The sequence below is a fragment of the Carcharodon carcharias genome, chromosome 4, assembly GCF_017639515.1.
Source record: "Carcharodon carcharias isolate sCarCar2 chromosome 4, sCarCar2.pri, whole genome shotgun sequence".
In the NCBI taxonomy this organism is placed as follows: domain Eukaryota; kingdom Metazoa; phylum Chordata; class Chondrichthyes; order Lamniformes; family Lamnidae; genus Carcharodon; species Carcharodon carcharias.
The window spans coordinates 170,611,308-170,629,494 of NC_054470.1; the positions used below are offsets into that span (position 1 = coordinate 170,611,308).

Below are 18,187 nucleotides of genomic sequence, written 5' to 3' on the forward strand. Positions count from 1 at the left end.
CCAATCGTGCTAAGTTTTAAAAGTATGAATCGAAGGGAAGTTTCTGAAATCCATGTTGATGCTGTTGTTAGCATATTTATTATATCCTTCAGATAGCTTCCAGCTGTCCTATGATTACTACACTGTGTACAGCACGTTGGAATAAAAAAAAGCACCAAAGAATTGGAGGGCGGGAAAGTGGGGCAGATAGAAATGTGAGGTAGGTGTTGGTTGCTATGACTAGAATTACTGTTTGGCGTTGTAGGTAACGATCTGAGCTTTATTGAACTGGTTGGACGTTTGTGTCGGCTCTGTTTCTGGAACAGGGATCCACCTCTCAAAACGTATTGCTAAGCACCTCCAAACCCATCCCACATTCCCCGTGAAACACGCTAACTCTGGATCCAGTTGCCTATGAGCTGAGATAGTGTGAAGACGCAAACATGCCCGGAAGAGGCTGAATTTTAAAAGGCAACTCCACTTTCCGTGCCCAAGTGCTAACTTTCATTCAACCTCCCCTTGCGAATCCGCCTAACCGTTTTTGAAGTTGATCGGACTTGAGCAGCGACGGAAAGTCCCTCTTCAACCAATTCTGTGTTTTCTTTGTTCACAAGAGCCCGACCTGAGTTTAGATTACAGTTACCGAGCGAAAAACACAGCAAGCGCCTTGAGAACAAGCAAGACGCTGATTAGAACCGGAGTTCTCAACATCAGACCATGTGGACCTCTTACATGAACGGGATTCTACCGCAGAAGAGATTGCGTAAAGTGAGTAAACCTTTTCAGTTTATTTAACCTATTTTTATTTTTCTCAAACGAGACGACTATTTGGAATTTTGACTTTTCTAAAATTATATTGCCAAGTGTGTGGGAGCTTGCTGTGCGCAAATTGGCTGCAGTGTTTCCCATCTTACAACAGGGAATACATTTCAAAAGTGCCTCGTTGTCTGTAAAATGTTTTGAGTGGTCCTGAGGTCATGATATGTGCTATATAAATGGAATTATTTCTTTAGTGCCTTTAGAAAGGGGATTCTGTGATTTTGGTTCCTGGCCAATGAAAACTAATTGTCAATATGTCCAATTATATGCTGGAGACAGGAGGGTGTGTGATGTGTGGGGATTTTTCAGGTAGTGATGTTCCTGTGCATCTGCTACCCTTGTCCTCCCAGGACTCTGTTTGGCTCTGTCAGGCTCTGTTTGGCTCTGCTTGACTCTGCCAGACTCTGTTTGTTTCTGTTTGGCTCGGCCAGGCTCTGTATGGCTCTGCTTGGCTCTGCCAGGCTTTGTATGGCACTGTTTGGCTCTGTCAGGCTCGTATGTCTCTGCTTGGCTCTGCCAGGCTCTGTTTGGCTCGGTCAGGTTCTGTTTGGCTGTGCCAGGCTCTGTTTGGCTCTGATTGGGTCTGTTTGGTGCTGTTTGGCTCTGCCAGGCTTTGTTTGGCTCTGTTTCATCTGCCAGGCTCTGCTTGGCTTTGTTTGGCTCTGTTTGGCTCTGTTTGGAGCTCTTTGGCTCTGCCAGTCTCTGTTTGGCTGTTTGGCTCTGCCAGGCTCTGTTTGGCCCTGTTTGGCTCTGCCAGGATCTGTTTGGCTCTGCCAGGATCTATTTGGCTCTGCTAGGCTCTGTTTGGCTCTGCGAGGATCTGTGTGGCTCTGCCAGACTCCATTTGATTCTGTTTGGTACTGTTAGGCTCTGTCTGGCACTGTTTGGTCCTGTTTGGCTCTGCTTGGCTCTGTTAGGCCCTGTTTGTCTCTGTCAGGCTCTTTTTGGCTATGTTCGGCTCTGTTTGGCTCCATTTGGCTCATATTGGCTCTGTTCGGCACTGTTTGTCCCTGCCAGATGCTGCTTGGCTCTGTTTGGCCCTGTTTGGCTCTGTTTGGCCCTGCCAGGCTCTGTTTCGCTCTGTTTCATTCTGTTTGGCTCTGCTTTGCTCTTTTTGGCTTTGTTAAGCTCTGTTTGGATCTGCCAGGCCCTGTTTGGCACTGATTGGCTCTGTTTGGCTCCATTTGGCTATGATTGGCTCTGTTTGGCTCTGTTCAGCTCTGTTTGGCTCTGCCAGGCTCTGTTTGGCACTGATTGGCTCTGTTTGGCTTTGTTTGGTTCTGTTTGGCTCTACCAGGCTCTGTTTGGATCTGTTTGGCTCTGCTGGGCTCTGTTTGGTTCTGCCAGGTTCTGTTTGGCACTATTTGGTTCTGTTTGGCTCTGTTTGGATCTGTTTGGCTCTGTTTGGTTTAGTTTGGCTCTGTTTGGCTCTGTTTGGTTCTGCCAGGATCTTTTTGGCTCTGTTTGGTTCTGCCAGGATCTTTTTGGCTCTGTTTGGTTCTGTTTGGCTCTGCCAGTCTCTGTTTGGCTCTGCTTGGCTCCGTTTGGCTCTGTATTGGCTCTGTTTGTCTCTGCCAGACTCTGCTTGGCTCTGCTTCACTCTGTTTGGCTATGCTTGGCTCTGTTAAGCTCCGTTTGGATCTGCCAGGCCCAGTTTGGCTCCGTTTGGCTCTGTTTGGCTCTGCCGGGCTCTGTTTGGCTCTGCCAGGCTCTGTTTGGTACTATTTGGTTCTGTTTGGCTCTGTTTGGTTCTGCCAGGCCCTTTTTGGCACTATTTGGTTGTGCTTGGCTTTGTTTGGCTCTGCCAGGCTCCTTTGGCTCTGTTTGGCTCAACCAGGCTCTGTTTGGCTCAGCCAGGCTATGTTTAGCTCTGTTTGGCTTTGTTAGGCTTTGTTTGTTTCTGCTTGGTTCTGCCAGGCTCTGTTTGGCTGAGTCAGAATAAGTTAGGCTGTGCCAGGCTCTGTTTGGCTCTGTTTGGCTCAAACAGGCTCTGTTTGGCTCTGCCAGGCACTATTTGCCTCTACCAGTCTCTGTTTGGCTCTGTTTTTCTCTTTTTGGCCCTGTTTGGCTTTGTTTGGCTCTCTTCATCTCTGTTTGGTTCTGCCAGGCTCTGTTTGGCACTGCTTGGCTCTGTTTGGCTATGTTTGGCTCTGATTGGCTCTGGCAGGCTCTGTTTGGCTCTGCCAGGCTCTGCATGGCTCTGCCAGGATGTGTTTGGCTCAGTTTGGCTCTGCCAGGCTCTTTTTGGCTTTGCCAGACTCTGTTTAGCTCCATTTGGCTCTGTTTGGCTCTGCTTCACATCTGAATCCTGCTCCCATTCCCAGCCATCAACAGCATGTAACACTGGGGATAATCTGATGGAAAGAGGGCTCTGTTCAGGGGCAAGCCAGTTCCCTCCTGGAAAACTGTGATCCATTCTGATAGATTACCATGGAAACCAAATTTACACACCAAGGAAATGGCCCAGGATGAAAGACCCCCTGCAACTGGCAATCAAAAGGAGCAGTCATTGGCATTAATGAGCCTGGATATGTACAGTGACCATTCTGTCCTTGACCTTCTGTTCCAAAGAAGCTCAACAACATAAGCTCAAGGAACAACACCACAGCTTTCTGTTGGGCATTCTTGCGGCCTTAACATTTAAAAACTTTAGATTCTAATCACCGTTCCCAACTTTTCAAGACATCAGGTGATGTAGGGCGGCTGCACCTGAGCCATTGGGAGTGGAATAGTGCTTGGGGTGGAAACTCCTATTGACACAAGGCCTCAGTGGGGCGGTCTGCAATGCCTGTAGCCTATCTACCTTTGTTCTGCCTCATTTCCAGGCCATGGGAGGTTTTTTTTGCCTTTTTTTCCATGCCTCCCTGCACTCTCTTATTCTGTTGTAACCACTGAAACCTCCTCTAGGCCCATCTTTGTTCTTTTATTTAACCCATTACCAGCCCTTTGCATTTAATCACACCACCACCCCTCCCCCCAACTCTATCACAGACTCTTCCCTTTGTCCTTTCCTCCCTTCCCGCTGAGTCTGCACTTAATTAAAATCTGTTACTCTCCAACATTCCCTGGTTCTGCTGTTCCTTCAGCTGCCAAGGTCTTAAGCTCTGGAATTCCCTTTCTAACCCTCTCTGCCTCTCTTTCCTCCTTTAAGATGCTCCTTGAAACCTAGCTCTCAAACGCAAGCTTTGTGCTCATCTGCTCTAATACCTTCTTATGTGGCTCAGTTTTTACTTTCTAAGGCTTGTCTGCAATACATTGAGATGTTTTACTCTGCTAAAGGTGTTCATGAACTACAACTTGTTGTCTTCTGTTTTAATTTCAGGTTTTCATCATGTACCATATTTTCATTTTGTTCTATATAGAGTGATTACCTTGTATGCTTCAGAGGGATGGATTGGGATGAAAGGAGCGAAAGAAATGGATTCCACAAGTTTGGCTCGGTTTAGCTCTGTTTGGCTCTGTCAGGCCCTGTTTGGCACTGATTTGCTCTGTTTGGATCTGCCAGGCACTGTTTGGCTCTACCAGCCTCTGTTTGGCTCTTTTCATCTCTGCATGGCTCTGCCAGGATGTGTTTGGCTCAGTTTGGTTCTGCAAGGCTCTTTTTGGCTCTGTCAGACTTTGTTTGGCTCCATTTGGCTCTGTTTGGCTCTGTTCATCTCTGTTTGGTTCTTCCAGGCTCTTTTTGGCTCTGCCAGATTCTGTTTGGCTTCGCCAGGCTCTGTTTGGCTCTGCCAGACTTTGTTTGGCTCCATTTGGCTCTGTTTGGCTCTGCTTCACATCCAAATCCTGCTCCCATCCACAGCCATCAACTGCATGTAACACTGGGGAAATCAGATGGAAAGAGGGTACTGTTCAGGGGCAAGCCAGTTCCCTCCTGGAAAACTGTGATCCATTCTGATAGATTACCATGGAAACCAAATTTACACACCAAGGAAATGGCCCAGGATGAAAGACCCCTGGCAATCAAAAGGAGCAGTCATTGTTATTAATGAGCCTGGATATGTACAGTGAACGTTCTGTCCTTGACCTTCTGTTCCAAAGAAGCTCAACAACATAAGCTCAAGGAACAACACCACAGCTTTTTGTTGGGCATTCTTGCGGCCTTAACATTTAGAAACTTTAGATTCTAATCACCGTTCCCAACTTTTCAAGACATCAGGTGATGTAGGGCGGCTGCACCTGAGCCATTGAGAGTGGAATAGTGCTTGGGGTGGAGACTCCTATCGATAACAAGGCCTCAGTGGGGCGGTCTGCAATGCCTGTGGCCTACCTACCTTTGTTCTGCCTCATTTCCAGGCCATGGGAGGTTTTTTTTTGCCATTTTTTCCATGCCTCCCTGCACTCTCTTATTCTGTTGTAACCACTGAAACCTTCTCTAGGCCCATCTTTGTTCTTTTATTTGTCCCATTACCAGCCCTTTGCATTTAATCACACCAGCACCCCGCATCCCCCCCCAACTCTATCACAGACTCTTCCCTTTGTCCTTTCCTCCCTTCCCCCAGAGTCTGCACTTACTTAAAATCTGTTACTCTCCAACATTTCCTGGTTCTGATGAAAGAGCTGGTCACTGACCTCAAGCATGAACTCTATTTCTCTTTCAACAGATGCTGCCAGACCTGCTGAGTATTTTCCAGCATTTGCTAATTATAATTCTAATCCTTCAATTCTGGCCTCCTGTGCATTCCTGATTTTAATCCCTCCATCACTGGCGTCTGTCCCTTCAGCTGCCATGGCCTTAAGATCTGGATTCCCTTCCTAACCCTCTCTGCCTCTCTTTCCTCCTTTAAGATGCTACTTGAAACCTAGCTCACAAACCCAAGCTTTGTGCTCATCTGCTCTAATACCTTCTTATGTGGTTGAGTGTTTACTTTCTAAGGCTCGTCCGCAGTACATTAAGATGTTTTACTCTGCTAAAGGTGTTCATGAACAACAACTTGTTGTTTTCTGTTTTAATTTCAGGTTTTCATTATCTACCATATTTTCATTTTGTTCTATATAGAGTGATTACCTTGTATACTTCAGAGGGATGGATTGGGATGAAAGGGGTGAAAGAAATGGATTCCACAAGTTTGGCTCCATTTGGCTCTGTTTGGCTCTGCCAGGTTATGATTGGCTCTGTCAAGCTATGATTGGCTCTGCCAGGCTCTGTTTGGATCCTCCAGGCTCTGTTTGCCTCTGCTAGGCTCTGTTTAGCTCTGTTTGGCCCTGCCAAGCTCTCTTTGGCTCTGGCAGGCTCTGTTTGGCTCTGCCAGGCTCTGTCTTGCTCTTTGTGGCTCGACCAGGCTCTGTGTGGCTCTGTTAGGCTCTGATTGGCTCTGGAAGTCTCTGTTTAACCCTTTGTGGCTCTGTTTGGCTCTGTTTGGATCTGCCAGGCTCTGTTTGGCTCTGTTTGACAATGTTTGACAATGTTTGGCTCTGCCAGGCTATGATTGGCTCTGCCAGGCTCTGTTTGGATCTGCCAGACTCTATTTGGCATTCTTTGGCTCTGTTTGGCTCTACCAGGCTCAGTTTGGCGCTGATTGGCTCTGTTTGATTCTGTTTGGCTCTGATTGACTTTGTGTGGCCATGCCAGGCTCTGCTTGGCTCTGTTTAGCTCTGTTTGGCTCTGCCAGGCTCTGTTTGGCTCCTGGATGGATTTGGGCTTCCTGAATGTTGTAGCATCTACACGCATCCAGATAGATAGAGAGTAGCCATCAATGAGGACCACCAGAATGTCAATGTTGGGATTTTGACAACAGTGATACCATTGAATGGCAAAGAGATGTGGTTAGGAGTTCCCTTGTTGGAAATAGTCATTGCCTAGCAATTTGTGTAGCACAGATGTTTGTTGCTACTTATCAGCGTAAGCCCAGATGTTTTTTGGGTCCTGCTGTGTGTGGACATGGATTGGCTCATTATCTGAGGAACTACAATTAGGAGGTGAGCAATCATCAACAAACAGCCCCATTTTAGACCTAATGATGGAGAGAAAGTTATCAATGAAGATAGTTGGTTCTAGAATACTGCTGTGAGGATCTGCTAGTGATATCCTGGGAAAGACACCCACCACAACCTTTGTACTAGGTATCCTTTGTACAAGGTATCACGCCAGCAACTGGTGAGTTTCACCATAATCACCACTGTGTTCAGTTTTAATAGGGCTCATTGCATACTACCCTCAGTTGAACAATGCCTTTATGCCACTGTCATCTTACTTTTGGTGGCTTGACTTAATGAACTAAATTGATTATATATTTGCATTAGCTTAACCTGGGCATTAGAAGTATTCCCATTTAATACATTATTGGATTTATTTGTCAGGCTAGTCAAGTTTTCAAGAGAAATGAAAGGAACTGGAATGAATGGTAATTATTGTTACTGGAGCTTGTTTGTGATGAACAAGTGTTGCTTCAGGTTCTCTATGATTATAGGTTGGCAATGGATTCCTGGAAGATGGTGAACTTACTGGAAAAAGTCTCTCTGAACAGATTGTAGTCAACTCTATTGTTTGTAGTTTGGGGATAATCTCAAAAAACGATTTGACATGATTTTTCTTATCGTGATGATAAGGAACATATTTTGTGCAATGTTAAAAGCAACTGTAACTGTGCAACTGTAAGGCATTCACATAAAGGGAAAAATGTAGGCATCTCTAAACAGCCATTACTGACTTCATTTGGGTCCATATTCAAGATGTGCAAAGAATGCTTAATGTAACTTTAACCGGACTCCAGGTCAGCTTGCCTCTACTGTTAGTTGGATTCAAAATCTATCCATTTCTTGTTAAATGCTTTAAAGAAGTCTGCATTCACTGCTCTACGTATCATTTTACTTTATATGTTAACATCTCTGCACAAACTATGATGCAAGGTATTGGAACAAACTGATATGAATCATGATGGTCAAGAGCATCCAATTAACAAAACTTTGGCAATAAATAATGAACATAACACAATGTGGTAACAAAATGTGGCTCATAGTGGTTAAGTAGTTCATATTGTGTAAAGATCATATCCAAAATAATTTCAGAAAATCCATCATCAGTAATAAATTTCGCTGAAGATGTTTAGGGCACCAAAGATGAGTAATGCAGACATAATGGCTACAAAATGTTGACATTTATTAATATAACAATATTGTGTTACAGGAATATAAGCAGGTGAAGGATTCCACTGTTTTTCCTCTGATTGGCAAAGATCTTCTGGGGAACTCCTTTCCTCCTGTAACTCGAAAAATACAAGTATGTTGGAAATGATTATTTGTTTTGTTGATTTATTCAAATATTTTAAAACAAATTTTACTGCTCTAAAGAGTTCCCCATCATATTTTGGTGATTTTTCTGTGTCGAAGTATTTTGAGAATTTTTTATTTTTAGCTTTTAACTCTGGCACAGGAATGTCCAACTGAAAATGGCCAAACAAAATTGAAGCATATAAGATCATGAGGGAGCTTGACAGAGTGGATGTGGAAAGGATGTTTCCCTTCTGGAAGAATCTGGAACTAGGGGTTACTGTTTAAAAATAAGGGGTCGCCCATTTAAAATGGAGATGAGGCAAAATTTTTACCATCGGAGAGTTGTGAGTCTTTGGAACTCTCTTCCTGAAAAGGTGGTGGAAGCAGAGTCTTTGAATATTTTTAAGGCAGAGGTGGATAGATTCTTGGTAAACAAGAGGGTGATAGGTTATCGGTGGTAGGCGGGATGCAGATTTGAGGTTACTATCAGATCAGCCGTGATCTTATTAAATGGTGGAGCAGGCTTAAGGGGCTGAATGGCCTACTCCTGCTCCTTGTGCATATGTTTGTTTATAAATAAACACTTATCAGCATACAGGAGTCACAGGCCTTTTGTTTTCACAACTGAGCACTTTTTATGTACCTCCTCCTAGAACAAGTTACATTTTCTAAAAATAGATCCCAATAATATTTGGCAAATAGCTAAAAAATGCAGGAACCAGAAATATTGAGGATTTGTCACAATGCTGAGAAGACCAAGTCAATAATAACTCCATGTTGCACACACTTCTAACTGTATCGTGGCACCAGATGCCAACAACACTTATTTGCTTTGGCATGCTGCAACAGCAATTAACAACTAGCTGGGCAGATACGGAGGGGTGGGAATTCACAACAATACCCTGCAACTGTAATATCAAATCTGCACACTACACAAATATTTGTGCTAGTGTTAGAACCTTGAATGAGAGAAAATACAGTGAATGTCTGGAATTCTCTACTCCATAGTTGTGGAGGCTAGATCACTGGAAGTATTTAAAGAGGAGGTAGATAGATTTTTGAAATATCGGGGAGTTGAGGGCAATGAGGACCTGGCATGAGAGAGGAATTGAGGCCTGGGGCAGATCAGCTATGATCTTATTTAATGACGGGACAGGCTTGAGGGGCCGAATGGCCTACTCCTGCTCCTATTTCTTATGTTCTTAAAAAGACTGCAATTAGATCTAGATATGATGGGGCAATGGGCGTGTGTCTGGCAAATGACATTTAGTGTAGATTAGTAGTTCCCAAACTGTGGGTTGCAAAAACAGAGAATGAGGTCATGATCTCCCCTCTTCTGAGACTGCACCTCGCACCAGCACCAAAGCCCAGGCAGTATCTGGCCCTGCCCATCTCTTGAGGTCTCTCTCTCTCTCTCTCTCTCCGGGCCATAGGCTCTTGCCCGTGGTCATTTCACTGAGTCTCAAAGCCTGGCCCTGACCATGAACCCAGTGGTGATGTCTCTGCTGCTGAGCTGCGGCCTTTCTGAGCCCACCCCATCACCTTGGCTCTGCGGTATAACCTGGGCTCTAATATCAGCCACCTCATGACCCCCAGCCTGCACCTCTGCTGCTTCCTGGCCAAGGTCCATGAGCTGAAGTAGCTCAGATGAAGTGTTGAGTACATAAAATAATGACATTTGTACAAAATACCTTAAAAACACAGATTTTTTTATTATATGATTACATTCATGATGTATTATATGTTGATCTATAGTATGTGAACTTTAATAATTATATCCTGAATGTGACTATGCTGCTTTATTGCTGTTTTGTTTTTGTTGGTGTCTGGGGTTGCATTAATTTTCAAGTGTTTAAATGGGCTTGTTTGTTATGGTAAATAGATTGGGAAGTACTGATGTAAATAAAAATAGCATTGTGTGTGTGAGTAGGGCTAATATAAAGCATGTACATAGCTGACAAGATTCTAAACTATTTCCTGTTGAGCAGGAATGATAATTAGTTGTTGTGGTGCATGAGGCTCTAAAGGTTTATGACCAGTGCAACAAGACTATTGCAAGAGTACATAAAGTACTAGAATAGATCACTAACATGATCCAATAGAAAAGAAAAAGCATTTATTGGTCAGTTTTGCCCTGGAAACTATACGGAGGAGGGTCACTAGATTGATATCAATTTTAAAAGCTCTTATTTATCATTGGAATCTTAGAGCTGAGTCTATTTACTCTTGAAAAGCATTGATTTTGGGAAAATTTGATTGGAGAATTTAAAATAATGAAGGGGCTAGACAGTATCCATATGGAGAGATTGTTTTCATTGAAGAAGTTAAAGTTAATAATAGAACATGCATATAAGTTACATAACACAGATCTACGTTCGATAGCAAAAAGCTAGACATTCGGAATAAGTTGCCAACTCCTGCAGAGAAAGTGTATCCATTGTAAGTCTTCAAAACTGAGCTGGGTGGGTTCATGGGTGATGCACATATCACAGTATACAAAAGTTAGCTGGGCTGTTGGGTGATGTACCTTGTGGTCGCAGGTTTCTAGGAACTTGTTTTGTTCACCTTTGGAGATTGAGTGAGGATTTTCCCAAAATTTATTTTCCCTGAATTGTCCGAGGGTTTTAAAATCTTCTTAAAATCTCTCCCATGTTATTCCATGATTGTTATTGGGTGAGAGCATTGGGCATTATGATATTCCAATGGAACTTGACTGCATGGGACTCAATGAACAAGCTTTCCATAATATTTTAATGTTCCTAAACTAGAGTTGATATTTTGTAGCTCAGGCTGGCTGGAAACAGAGTGGTCTCAGATATTGTTGCTGGACTCAATACTGTGCAAGCCCAGTAGGACTAATGGAATACGTGCCTGGCCTACTGCATGCCAAAGTTCATAATACACATATTCCAAAGTTACGACCAAGTTGCCAGTCCTTTGTACTTTAATGTGGATGCTATAGCCTTAACAGAGAGTTGGATTCATTCAGAGTTGGACTGGGAACTAAATACTCCCGGGGCAGCATTTTCTCCCTGTCGGGGGGGTTGTGCGGGAGCAGGTACCCAATTGGCTCCCCCGGTCAAGGGCGCACCACCATTTTATGTGGGCGGGCCAATTAAGGCCCACCCAGCGTGATGCGTACCCAGAAGTGCTGAGCGCACCCAGTGCAGGCTGGTGGGGGGGAGGGGGGAGGGGGGAGGGGGAATTCACTGAGCTGGGAGTGCATTCTTTCGTGCATATGCACAAAACAGCTCACAGATCCCCCTGAGGCTAAGTGCTGCCTCAGGGAGATCAGCTCAAGTGTGAAAACGTTATTAAAGGCAGAAAAAATATTCCTGACATGTCCCCTCATGTCACACTGTCACATGAGCAGGGACATGTCAATTACTTTTATTTAAAAATTTTACATACATTTTAAATCCCTCATGAAGCTCATCCCACCCGTGAATGAGGTTTAAAGCCTTTTTGGAAGGCCGTCTGGGCTCTTCACCTGCCCTCCAACCTTAAGGTTGAACAGACAGGTCCATTAATCCTTTTAATCACCTTTTTAATGGCCTTAATAGATCGAACTGAAAATCTAAATGATGCGGGGTGATGTCGGGACACACGCCCGATGTCACCGTGCGTCATTTTATGCGTCGGTGAGCGGGCCCCACCCACACCCCCACCCCCACCCCTGCCCCCGCTCGCTGACCGGAAAATGCTGCCCTTGGTTGTAATTTTTGAGAGAGGTAGAAGGAAAAGGGAGTGAGGCTGGTCATGTATAGAAGGAACATAATTAGAGCCTTGGAAAGGAAAGATTTTTTACTCAAACTTCATTCGGACAGACTACCTGAACACAATCAGAGTACAGTTTAGAACTAATAAGGGAACAATTACTATATTAGGAATATCCTATAAACTATCAAATAAAATATAAGATTTGTAGACAATTTAGAATGATTTTAACTATCTTGTGTTAAATGTTAATAGTTAAAATGATGAAAGATCTTGTAATACACCTGGGCTGTTTCTTCATGAGTATATTGTATGTCCAACAAGAATACAGTGCTTGATCAAATTCCAGGTAACATCACAATACAAGTACAGCAACCTGAAGGTAGGAGAGTACTTGAAAAATAGGGACCTGGTTAGGTTCATATTGAAAATATGCAAAGTCAAAGATAAAGCAGAAAGATTGTAAATTAACTCACTTTCAGACCATGAAAGAGGATGCAGCTCAAATTGGGTAGGAAACATTGCATACCAGTAATGTGGTATTTTGGGCTTGAAATTCTCTGGCAAGATGCAACAGAATGGCTGAAAAATAGACTGAGACTCAAATGTACTCGATCCTGGCTTGTGCTGGGAGGTCCCAGGTCAGGGATGTTGCCTGTCCTCAAAAAGCCAATGACATAGGGTGGCAGGAACCCTTACAAAGGGAACCAAAGAGAGATGTATCAAGCAATTGTAGAGGGGCCCGCAAAGCCCCTCACACCAGCCTGAGAACCAAGGCCATATTGTGCACCATTCCCATATAGAGCTGGGTTCTGGTTGTTCATATTTAAATGAGGTGATCACCTATTGATCCCACAAACTCCAGTGGTGTGGTATCCCGATTCATGACCCTGAGAAATCTGGGGGTGAAAAAGGTACAGGTGAAAAAAAAAATTCTGAATAATTCTAGAGAAAGACAATCTGTCACTCCAAGAGCTGAGCGACTAATTCCAGCACTTCAGCATCCTTGGGGAAAGGCACTTGCAGGGAGCATGGGGTCGAGAATCAGGGTTTACAAAGTTGATGCTCTATATCTGATTTGCATTACCTTTGAACAATGGCAACATGGAATCATTGAATCACTTGTACAGCCTTTATAATCTCCAAATGCCACTACATTAATGTGCAATCGTTTTGTTCCCAATAGGAGAACAGCTCAAAGAGTCAAAGTCTCTCCTATAGCTTGCAGGACCTATTCTTTATGCCGCGGATTTTGGACTTTCACAGAATTTCATATACACTTAATGACCTTAAAGACAGCAGAGTAAGTTGGTGCAAAATGTTCAAATGGCAATACCTGTAGTAAGAAGTATTAGAATGTTAATTTCTAATAGATTTTATGGATTTTTAGGCAGCAGAATGTCATTGGAAAGTACCTTTCAGAAAAGTCAGCAATGATACAGACTGCAAAATCAAGACTCATTTAAAGGTATGGACTACTTACCAAGCTCTGATTTCTTTTAAAATTAGTTTTGTTCTTAATTAAACAACAGTAAGTAAATAAATCATGACATAACTGTCAGCCAATTGCATAATTTAGCAATCCATCTGCCTTCATTTAAGGATTTGAATGTGACATAGAATTTTATCAAGTAAAGATCGTTTCCTCATTTTCTACAAATGACGTTATGGGAAAGCAGTTTAACTGTGTGGGACTCAATGGACAAGGCTCATCGCTCCGGATTATCATTATTATTATTATATCATCCAGCTCCACATTAAAGTACAGAGGACTGACAACTTGGTTGCAACATTGGAAAATATGTATTATGAACCTTGGCATACAGTAGGCCAGATAAGTATTTCATTGGTCCTACTGGAGTCCAGTAACAATATCTGAGTCCACTCTGTTTCTAGCCAGCCTGAGTTACAAAATGTCAACTCTAGTTCAAGAACATAAAAATATTATGGAAAGTTTGTTCATTGAGTCCCATATAGTCAAATTCCAGCTGAGCATGATTATCCCCAATTCTCTCACCCAGCAACAGTCATGTAATGACTTGGGAGAGATTAAAAAAAGATTTAAAAACCCTTGGACAATTCAGGGAAAATAACTTCTGGGAATGCCCTCACTCAACCTCCAAAGGTGAACAAAACAACTCCCTAGAAATCTGTGACCACAAGGCACATCACTCGCGGAGGGAGAATCTAGCCTGTTAACTCTGTTTCTTTCTCCTGCAGCTGCCAGACCTGCTGAGTATTTCTTGCATTTTCTGTTCTTTATTTCTGATTTCCAACTCCTGCAGTTGCTTTTCATGTTGACTTGAAAATCTTGCTCGGTTATCACAGAAGTATGGTAGTTTGAGGACAGAAGGAATTAATTTGGCCTCATGCTTGTGCTGGTTTTTTGCTAACACAATCCAAAACTATTCACACAGAATCACACATTGCAGAAGAGGCCCTTCAGCCCATCGAGTCTGCATCGACACGTGAGAAACACCTGATCTACCTACCTAATCCCATTTACCAGCACTTGGCCCATAGCCTTGAATGTTATGACGTGCCAAGTGCTCATCCAGGTACTTTTTAAAGGATGTGAGGCAACCCGCCTCCACCACCCTCCCAGGCAGTGCATTCCAGACTGTTAACACCCTCTGGGTAAAAAACCTTTTCCTCACATTCCCCTAAACCTCCTGCCCCTCACCTTGAACTTATGTCCCCTCGTGACTGACCCTTCAACTAAGGGGAACAGCTGCTCCCTACCCACCCTGTCCATGGCCCTCTTAATCTTGTACACAGAATCTTGTATTCCTTCTGTCAGGGTCCCTCTGTAAAGTTTTGTATCTTTCTGTGCTTCCAATATTATCCAACTTTCCCTTAAAAGATGCTCAGCCTCCAACACCTGTTGTGGCAAAACATGCCATGTTGCAACAACCCTCTGCATAACGCAATTTCTCCTAACCCCTCTCTTCAATCTCTAACCTGCTGACCCCTTGACACCGAATTCCCTATACACTCATATCAAAACTCCTTTGCGTTTTAAAAACCTCGACTAAACATCTTCTTAACCTTCCCTGCTCCAAGGTATGTAGCTACAATAGCTGATGACTCGCTTCACAAGTTTAGCTTCCCAATCCTAGTGGATTTACACTGTAGAGTCACTATGGCATTATTTTACAATGATATTGAAAAAGAATCACGTTTACAAATACACTTTCTTGTTAATACACAGCTTGTTACTAGTAATTTAAGTCAGCGTCTTTCCAATAATCTACCTTATAGAACCCAAAGTGAGCTTGTTGAGCTTGATTGGTGTCACCAATGATATTTTATAATAGAAAAGGCTATCTGTTTGGGTTGAGCGGAGAATGGAAGCAATTGTGTTTTGCAAGAGCAAAGGTTTATCTAATTATGGAGGTGGGGTGATAGCAAAGGACAAAGGGAAGTGTTACAGCCAAGTGAGGAGGCGTGCAATGACTCCTCTCTTTTCCCACTCTGCCTTTGGTTATAGCAGAGGCTTTGAATTTTGAAATGATGCTGCGTTGCTAATTTGGTATGCAATTGAAACAAAAACAAAAATTGCTGGAAAAACTCAGCAGGCCTGATAGCATTTGTGGAGTGAAAGGCAGAGTTAACGTTTCGAATCTGTATGACTCTTCTTCAGAACTAAAGAGAAGTAGAAATGTAGTGAAATATATACTGTTTAAGGAGGGTTGGACAGATGAAGCTGGATAGAAGGCCAGTGATAGGTGGAGAGATTGTAAAATATGTCATAAACAAAAGCTCAATGGGGTGTTGATGGTGGTGATACTGGCTAAAGGAGATGCAAGTGGTGACATTAAGGGCAGGATTTTACCATCAGTGAGTGGGGACGGGGCCCGCTTGCCAACTCATAAAAAGATGCGGGATGTCATCAGGCGGAACTCCCGACATCACCCCGCCCCATTTAAATTTTCAGGAAGGCGGGAGCACAGCAAAATCAGCTGTGCGCTCGCAGACCTCTCAATGGCCAATTGAGGCCATTGATAGATCAATTAAAGTAATTAGTGGACCTTAAGGTTGGTGGGCAGGCCAGGAGCCCCAGCGGGAAGTAGAATAAACATGAAACCTCATCCACAAGCGGGATGAGGTTTCATGTAGGGTTTTAAAAATTTTCATAAAGTTTTGTTAGAAATTATGAACATAGCCCAACTCATGTGACATTGTCACATGAGGGGACATGTAAGGGGATTCTTTTTTCTATTTTTAATATTTTTGCACGTAGAGCTAATTTCCCTAAGGCTGCACTTAGCCTCAGGGAGATGAGTGCACTCTTTCGTGTGCGTGCGCAACAGAGCGCACTCTTGATTTTAGGCATTCCCACCCCCCTGCCCGCACAGAGAGCGCATAGCGCTTCCCTGCAGACATCACGCTGGGCGGGCCTTAATTGGCCCAACCATGTAAAATGGCATTGTGCCTCCAATCAGGGGTGCCGATTAGAAGCGTGCCCACACATGCCCGCCCATCAGCCTCCCCCCCAACGGGGGAAAATTCAGCCCTAAGAGTAGAAAACAGGATGAGCAAGTGACAGATGGCCCTTGTGGGGGTGGGGTGGGGGGAGGGGATGATGTGGGAGAAAAGATCAAAATAGGCTAAAATGTGGGGATAAAACAATGAATAGAAATAAATTTTAAAAATAATAATAATAGAAATAGTTGGGGAAAAAATGTAGATATAAAAATTTAAAAATAAATATTTGAAAAAAGGGGATCAAAAAGGGGTGAGGATGGAGGAGCGAGTTCATGATCTGAAGTTGTTGAACTCAATGTTAAGTCTGGAAGGCTGTAAAGTGCCTAATTGGAAGATGAGGTGCTGTTCCTCCAGTTTGTGTTGAGCTTCACTGGAACATTGCAGCAGGGCCCAGGATGGACATGTGGGCATGAGAGCAGGGTGGTGTGTTGAAATGGCAAGGGACATGAAGGTCTGGGTCATGCTTGCAGACAGACTGAAGGTGTTCCCTCTGGCACCCTGCTCCACTCCTCCATCACCCCCTACACCTCAATCCCCTCCCATGGCACCTTCCCATGCAACCGCAGAAGGTGCAACACCTGCCCCTTTACTTCCCCCCTCTTCACCGTCCAAGGGGCCAAATATTCCTTTCAAGTAAAGCAGTGCTTCACTTGCACTTCCCTCAATTTGGTCTACTGCATTCTCTGCTCCCAATGCGGTTTCCTCTACATTGGAGAAACCAAACGCAGACTGGGTGACCGCTTTGCAATTAGGCACTTTACAGCCTTCCGGCCTTAACATTGAGCACAACAACTTCATATCATGAACTCTTTCCTCCAGCTTCACCCCTTTTTGATCCCCTTTTTGATCCCCTTTTTTCAAATATTAGTTTTTAATTTTTATATATACATTTTTCCCCATCTATTTCTATTATTTTTTAAAATTTAAATTCATTGTTTTATCCCCATCTTTTAACCTATTCTGATATTTTCTCCCACACCACCCCCTCCCCCACTAGGGCCATCTGTCACTTGCTCATCCTGCTTTCTTAATGTCACCATTAGCACCTCCTTTAGCCAGTATCACCACCATCAACACCTCTTCGAGCTTTTGTTTATGACATATTTTGCAATATCTCCTTCGCCTCCGCCTATCACTGGCCTCCAGCTTCATCTGTCCCACCACCCCCCACTTAAACAGTATATATTTCACCATATTTTCTACTTCTTTTTAGTTCTGAAGAAGAGTCATACGGACTCAAAACATTAACTCTGTCTTTCTTTCCACAGATGCTGTCAGACTGCTGAGTTTTTCCAGCAATTTTTGTTTTTGTTTCAGACTTCCAGCATCCACAGTATTTTGCTTTTATCTTGGTATGTACTTGACTGTGTGCAGTTTGTAATTAAGCCAGACAGGTAATCTTGAGTTAAACATGTGAGGTGTTAGTTTTATTGTACCAAAACCCGCCCAGATAAATTAGTAAAAATGTTAAGAATGTACAATTGTGTCCTACTTCCTCACTAACGTGTGCAATCAAACACTTAAACTCCAAGCATGCAGAAAAATTACAACTTTACGGAGTACCAGGTGTTAAACTTGGCCAAGTTAAAGTACAGATTTTAAAAAAGGAAAGTCAGTAAAGATTCACAGATTGTAATCAGAGGCATTGGTTCTTCAGCTGAGGCCATTAGTTGAAATAAAAGCAAAATACTGTGGACGCTGGAAATATGAAATCAAAACAGAAAATACTGGAAAAACTCAGCAGGTCAGCCAGCATCTGTGGAGAGAGAAACAGTTAACATTTCGAGTCCAACATGACGCTACTTCAGACCGTTAGTTTAAAGTCATGGCTGGGTATCCCTTTTCTTCCGGAGACACTGTTGTAGAAATCCAGTAACTTTCAGTAGAGTCTGCTGTTGGGATGTAGACACGATTTTAGCTCAGCAAAAGAGGGTTCAATGCTTAAATGGAATAGAGAGAGAGAGAGAGGTGC

The 18,187-nt window shown here is 43.4% G+C and overlaps 1 protein-coding gene across 1 annotated transcript in view; it reads left to right on the top strand.

Moving 5' to 3' along the window:
* The first annotated feature begins 414 nt into the window (after positions 1–414).
* Positions 415–18,187, top strand: part of LOC121276810 — an 89,449-nt gene continuing 71,676 nt past the window's right edge. The window contains exons 1-4 of the mRNA XM_041185354.1: positions 415–747; positions 7,925–8,017; positions 12,914–13,030; positions 13,118–13,195. Of these exons, the coding sequence (XP_041041288.1) occupies positions 697–747; positions 7,925–8,017; positions 12,914–13,030; positions 13,118–13,195 (339 nt within the window). The 5' untranslated portion in view covers positions 415–696. The remainder of the gene's footprint in view (positions 748–7,924; positions 8,018–12,913; positions 13,031–13,117; positions 13,196–18,187) is intronic.